The 7,266-nt window shown below is 34.5% G+C and overlaps 1 protein-coding gene across 1 annotated transcript; it reads left to right on the plus strand.

Annotated features, from left to right (window-relative positions):
• Positions 1-3,823: 3,823 nt before the first annotated feature.
• LOC145038383 (coniferyl alcohol acyltransferase-like) lies at positions 3,824-5,685 on the plus strand. The gene is made up of 3 exons (XM_078986766.1): positions 3,824-4,314; positions 4,461-5,018; positions 5,185-5,685. The coding sequence occupies exons 1-3, from the start codon at positions 3,898-3,900 to the stop codon at positions 5,590-5,592; spliced, it is 1,383 nt and encodes a 460-aa protein (XP_078842892.1). The 5' UTR covers positions 3,824-3,897; the 3' UTR covers positions 5,593-5,685.
• The last annotated feature ends 1,581 nt before the right edge of the window (positions 5,686-7,266 follow it).

Below are 7,266 nucleotides of genomic sequence, written 5' to 3' on the forward strand. Positions count from 1 at the left end.
CTTAGGGTCCATTAGTTTGTTGCTTGTTAGGCCTTAGTGGGCCTAGTTAGTTTGGGTCATATTGGGCCTTGGATGATTATTTTGGAATTTGGGCTTTTGGACATTTGGATTGGGCTTTGTCCTTAGGCCAAGTTGGGGAAAGGTTAAAAAGGACTTTTACCCTAGTTTGGACTCCTAATGTGAGTCGGGATCCATATATTAACTAGATGTTATTTTATGATAGTGCGGGGATTTTAGCGGTCCAGCAGCTAGAGATTTTATTTGTGAGATTTAACAATGCAAGGTGAGTTTACTCATCTTGTTTAGCGAGTCTAAGGCACCAATGCCCATCCATTATCAGTTATGCTAGGATACTAGATGTCTGTGTGACTCTTGTATGTATATATGCTTATATGATTTGTATGTTGCGCGGGACCCGTTATATGAGTTTGGGTGGGCCCGTTACACTCAACAGGTGGGGCCCGGTATGCGAGTTTGGATGGGGCTCGTTATACTCAGTGGACGGGGTCCGTTATGCGAGTGTGGGTGGGGCCTGTTACGCTTATTGGGTTGGGCCCATTTTATGTTTGTTTATGTATGGTATGTGATTTTTTTGGAAACTCATTAAGCTTTGTACTTATGGTTTTCAGTTTATGTTTCAGGTACTTCTGGATCGAAATGGAAGAGCCCGAGATGATTGCAGAGCACATACTACCTTTTTCCAAACTTTGAGATTTACTGTGATATGTTCTGATGTATTGACATACTTTGATCTTTTGGGATTGTATGACAATGTTTAGATTAATGCTTTTGATAAATTAAAAATAAAATTTTGGGGTCTTATTTTTGGTACGTTACAGTTTTGGAAACCATTTATTTCCTCATTAACTTCGGATTTACTTGACATGTTTACAAAGGAACCCATGACGGTCAACCCTAAAACAAAACCCTACATATCGTTTTCTATATAAACGACTCTCATTTTAAGGAGAGGCGATCACCTTTTATCTCTCGTTTTTTTTTCTTCATACGGACTCCGAATTCTCTAGCAATTTGGCTTACGTTTTTTGTGCCTAGATTCGTAAGTGTCCCCTTAAGATTATACTAGGCTGTGTTCCTTATAACCCGGACATAAGATGAAAATATCAGTTCAGAAAGTGTTTATATGATCTAAGGGGTATACAGAAATGTAAACCCTACATAATTTCTAACAATATATTTAATTAATATGTGTATATATAATATGTTTTCATGAACTATTAAATTCCATTATGTATTCAATTGGAATATTTCGCACTTTGATGGTATGGAATTTATGAACTAAATAAACTTTTATTCGCACTCAAGGGGTTTAGTGTATTGCATTAGAACATATATGCACAACTATAACAAAAATACACATGATCAAAAGATTATTTGTTATGCAAGTTACCACATCTTTTGCAGTTTGAACTGTAGGTTCCTTCAAATGCTTAATTTAGACCTATAATAATAAAAAAAAAAAATAAAAAAATAATAATAAAAAAAAACAAAAAAAAAAAAACAATGATGGTATGCCCTTTATAAAATGATAACACACTAGTGAGAAGGCATTACATGTATTATAACTCTAATATGATCAAAAGAAACATGTTCCCTTACAACGTATGAATCTATTTCGAGATGTTTGGTTCTTTAGTGTTGTAATAGATGACACTAACATTATCACAAAAGACTAATATAACACCGAACAGATGACAAAAAAAAATGACAAAAAATTCAAGGAGACTGCAAAGTCACAAAGCCTTAACTAATCACAGTGTTCGCAATGTTGAGTATTAGGCTTCAACAATGGAATGAGAAACAAGATGTCTTTTAGACAACCAAGAGACAATATTATTACCATGAGAGAAATAATAAACCACATATACACCACTAAGATTTTGGACATCATTTCCGGTTATCATTAGGGTAAGAGACCAAACGGTCCATGTAGGACGACAAAATGTGAAGACCATGAATAATAGTATAGCATCCTTGAGAGTTCATACAAAAAAAATATCATGTGTTTTTCTATATTTAATATAAGAATCATGAAGTGTATGTAACATAAATTAGTAAAACAAAGAAGTTTTATAAATTGATAAACACCCATGTTATGTTTATAGATATTACTCTTAAATGGAAAATAAATGCTAAATAAAAGTTAGCAATGTATAGTAGAAATACAAAGAGTGTAAATAAAAAAGAATAAAATCATTAATTGGGAGCTAAAACGAAAACAAAAAACTTATGCCCTTTTGAAAATGACATGTTGCTTGTTTTGATAATTAGAGTATGTATGTCCCTGCGTTTGAGGCTATGTAATTTGGGATTAAATGCATAAAATCGATTGATTATTGATATTATAACGTAGCAAGGATGACACGGAAAATATATCAAAATAAATTAACTTAATATGAGTTCGTATGAGAAAATTACATGTATTTGAAATTAAAGAAAAATGTAGCAGTAGTTGATGAAACTACATTGCCTAAATAGATGATCATATAGAAAAACACGAACCATGTTTTTCTAAGCATAAAAACATGGTTTGGTGTAACTAGGCCGAACAAAAATTAAGTTTTTAAAAACTTGAAGTCATTTCATTATGTCTCACAACGTTCTTAAACATTCCAAACTCTCTTCAACCTTTAGAGAGCACAGAGGATGGAGATTTTAGGAATTTTTGATGGTTGAGTTGGAAAAGAACTCATAAACTAAAAGATTCATTGACTCAATGGTAAACACGTTCCAAGTCAAAAAAAAAAAAAAAAAAAAAAAAATTAGACCATCTAAATAATGATATTTATTATTTAATGATGATGTAACAACTTCACCTGACAAACTTAATCATCAACTCAATCCAAATATGCAAGACAAGTCAATGAAAACCACCACCTGACTTCCTAAAACTTAAAAGGTGAAACATTTCCTCATCAAAAAAAGTTGGGGTAAATTGAAAGTAAGGTCTAAATGCTATGAATTTTTTGATATTAAGATTCTTTTCATTCAACATATCTTTTCAACAGCATTACCAAACAACACTGAATTAGTGAAGCATTTGAATTATTCATGCCTCTTAATGGTTCAGGCCTCTTAATAGTTCGGCACTGAAATATTTATTTTCTATATATCAAACAAAAACTATATGGATCAAAGAACAAGCTAGCTGCACACACAAGGAAAAAGCAAAGAAAGCCAACCAAAGTACCCAGAAAACTGTTGTTGCCTAAAATAGATGACAACACCATTGGTCCATGAAAGAACGTTATCCATGAAAAGGCTAATGATTGAGTTTCCCCGCACAATTGCTTCTTTTGTAAATATATTCTGAAAAACCGCACAGTTTCTAGTCCTCCAAATGCATGTACGATATAGTGTGGAGTAAAGCTAAAGCTTGAATTTTACTATTACTGTATGAAATCGACTAACTATTAATTTTGGACCAAATATTAAAAATAACTATTCCAGGGACATTTTTTTTGCAGTTTCGTCTTTGTAGGACAAAAGGAATACACATTACTCTAAGACCATTTACAAGCAAATTAGTGTGGTTATTTTTATTATTTATTAAATTATACCTGATACACGAGATGCTTTTTTCTATAACTTTAGGAAAATACTTGTTAAACCTTAACTAAACAATTAAAAATACTAATTTAATTAAAAGGGTGACATTCCAACAGGTAACGTGGCTAGCTATATATATGTGATGTGCAACATGAAGTACTCCTATATATATACCTACCATTAATGTTAATCTTAATCAACCTGCAACACTTTCCTCCCTCCTTCTCTCTCTCTCTCTCTCTCTCTCTCTCTCTCTCTCTCTCTCTCTCTCTCTCTCTCTCTCTCTCTCTCTCTCTCTCTCTCTCTCTCAAACACACACACACACACATGGGTTTTCGGAGTAAGAGTTACTCCGTGCAGGTGATTGAGAATTCAGTCGTGCATGCTGACGAACCATGGAATGACCACTGGTTACCCTTTACAAACCTAGACTTGCTTGTTCCACCATTTGATGTTGGCTCTTTCTTCTGCTACAAGAAACCCTCCCATGGGAGTTTCCTCAACATGATAAACACCCTCAAAACTTCCTTATCTCGAACCCTCGCACTCTACTACCCACTTGCTGGTGAGATCCTATGGAATGCAGCTGCCGGAGAGAACCAAATTCACTGCAACAACCGAGGAGTCCACTTCATCGAAGCTGTTGCAGACGTGCAGCTCAAGGAACTCAATTTGTATAATCCTGACGACAGCATTGAGGCCAAATTAATCCCTAAGAAGCTACATGGTGTGCTTGCTATTCAGGTAATGACTTATTTTAACCCATATCTAAAAATAAAAATAAAAATAAAAAAAACACTATTTTAACCTACACTTTCACCACTTATATATATTTACTCCATCCTTTGCTTCTCATGGAAAACTTTTTTACAACTTTTCATGATATGCAGGTTACAATGTTTCCATGCGGAGGCATGGTGTTAGGATGCATGTTTGATCATCGGGCAGCGGATGGATGCTCAGCTAACATGTTTATCTCATCATGGGCAGATATGGCGCGATCCGGAACCCCATCTATGTTGCCTTCCTTTCGGAGGTCGATCTTTAATCCAAGGTCCCCAACCAGTTATTCCTCGTCCATAAACGATGTGTTTGCTCTATATGAACCCACGCCCATTCTCAATAATGAAGAAAACCATGATGGTGGAGATTCTTTACTCATTAATCGTATATTCCACGTTGAGGGTGAGCAGCTTAACAGGCTACAACTGTTGGCGAGTGAAAGTGGGAGTAGGAGGTCGAAGCTAGAGGCGTTCACTTCTTTCTTGTGGAAGCTAGTCGCATTGAGTTTGGAAGAGTCAGGAAATCACAACCAACTGTGTTGTGTTGCTGTTGCAGTCGATGGAAGGAGTAGACTGAGCCAGGGAGATGGAGAAGAGAAAGAAAAACTAACGACTTCGCACTTTGGTAATGTGTTATCGATGCCTTATGGGGAAAAAAGATCACATGTAAGGAATTTATTCATGCGTTAGATAAGTTACTAAAAGATACCATATATACAACACACTTTTATATTCCTGAACATTAGTTTTGATATAAAAGTATGTTTTTCAGCAAAACGATATGTGAAATGGTTATAAATATAATTAATTTTCAATGTTTTTGACATGTTAGGAGTTGATGGAAATGTCATTGAGCAATGTAGCTACGGAGGTTCATGAGTTCTTGCATACTGCCACTGGGAAAGACCATTTTCTTGACCTCATCGACTGGGTGGAAGAACGACGGTCAATGCCACTAATATCGAAGGCTTTTGCTGATGGAGAGACGGCGGTGATGGTTTCATCGGGACAGAGATTTCAGATCATGGACAAGATGGATTTCGGGTGGGGTAAGGTGGCCTTTGGATCATGCCATGTCCCGTCTGCAAGGAAAGACTGTTACGTGATGACGTTGCCCAGTCCAACTAACAAAGAGGATTGGGTTGTCTACATGCATCTCCCAATGATTCATATGAACTATATTGAGGCACATGCTGGGCAAGTGTTCACTCCGATGAATGTTGATTACCTCGGGCTTTGAGTTTGAGACATGTATTGCTTAAAATTGATGTTGACTTTTGTATAAAAAAAATGTTCTTGTGCTATAAGTTAAATAAATATTATTTTCTTCTAATCAGGAGACTTGTCCTTTTAAAGACAACAAAGAATTCACTTATATAAAAGTCTAAGGTTCTATTTGATTTCGGTGTAATCAGGTACAATCAACCGTTTTAGTCTCATTCAGTATGGTTATTGTATTTGATAAGGTAAATTTCACATTTGACTCAGTTGTGCACGGCCAGTCCTAAGAATTTAAATGCTCTGTACGAGCCGGAAAAAAAACACTTACGTCCTAATATGTAACAAATTAATTTATATAAACTAAAGATTTTTTTTCAAACGACGATAAACTTTATAGCAATACACAACAAAATCATAGTGTTTTAATGAGTAATGACATATCGTAACAGCTAACCAATGATCCGTGAAGCTTTTAGCATTCTTGATAGCAAATTGGTTTATCAATTCTTCGTAATCTATATATACTTTCTAACATTTCTTTCTCGATATATATATATATATATATATATATATATATATATATATATATATATATATATATATATATATATATATATATATATATATCATTGTCAAACCGCTATGTCTTTCTTGGGTCATTGTGGAGCGTAAGTAAGATTTTAAAAACTTCAATTTCGAAAAGCAACTTTCTGCAGATGCCACCATTACTGGAATTGTCAACAACATACTATATGCAATGCTTGCATTTGGGAAATAATATTTAAGTTTTTTCAAATACTTCAAAACATCTATAGGGTTCCTAAATTCATTTGTTTCCAATGTCCCAAATGATTTTAACTCCATATAAAGTTCATCAGCATCGATATCCAATCTTTCTTCAAAGTTGAGTGTTTTTTCAAGAAGATGACAAGAGGACTTAAGATCTTTATCTTCAATTCCCCTCAAATTAGGTGGAAAAAAAATCAAATAATTTGTCATACTCTTTGAATTGTTCAAATCTTGTCTCAAAAGAGGCACTAGCTTGATCAATAATATATAAGAAATAATTTACTATAGAACTATCTTGAGCTGTAAATGAAACTTCTTTGCTACTTGAACTCTCATCAAACTTTTTTTTTCCATTGAATCAAACTCTTTTGTGGAAATATTTAATCAATACCCATTTTAATAGCAATCTCCTTAGCTTTATCGGTCGATTTTGATACAAGTGTTGGAATAGTGTCCAAGGTCATTAACTGTTGGTAATATTTTTAATAATAGTAGGGTCCTTTTGGGTTTCCCTCAAGACCCAAATTGAGTAGAATAAATAAAGGAGAAATTAGTCTATTAATTATTATGGTTAATAATTAATTAGAAATTAATTGGAAATATATTTTGAGCATTAATTAACAGTTTAATTAGTTAAAGGGTTGAATGTTCATTAATCGATAGTTGGTTAATCAGGAATGTTCTAGAACCTTATGGAATTAGGGTTGGATGAAAATCACTCCATCCCACATGGGAAAGGAGTGAAATTTCGTGGTTAGGCCTCCATCCTACATGAAAAAGGAGTACTAAACCCTAGTAGGCACCCAAGGCTATAAATAGGGCCTTAGGGATTTCATGTCTCCTTGCACCATGACTTGAAGTATTCGCCAACCCTTCTTCCTCCCCCCCCCCCCCCTCTTAGGGA

The sequence above is a fragment of the Lactuca saligna genome, chromosome 4 (assembly GCF_052625555.1).
Source record: "Lactuca saligna cultivar CGN05327 chromosome 4, ASM5262555v1, whole genome shotgun sequence".
NCBI classification, from domain to species: Eukaryota; Viridiplantae; Streptophyta; class Magnoliopsida; order Asterales; family Asteraceae; genus Lactuca; species Lactuca saligna.

What these genes read in the sequence shown, in the direction of transcription:
- LOC145038383 (XM_078986766.1), top strand. Translation starts at nt 3,898, where the DNA reads ATGGGTTTTCGGAGTAAGAGTTACTCCGTGCAGGTGATTGAGAATTCA. An exon ending in ATGGTGTGCTTGCTATTCAG is followed by an intron (nt 4,315 to 4,460) that starts GTAATGACTTAT and finishes CATGATATGCAG; the next exon opens with GTTACAATGTTTCCATGCGG. An exon ending in ATGGGGAAAAAAGATCACAT is followed by an intron (nt 5,019 to 5,184) that starts GTAAGGAATTTA and finishes TTGACATGTTAG; the next exon opens with GAGTTGATGGAAATGTCATT.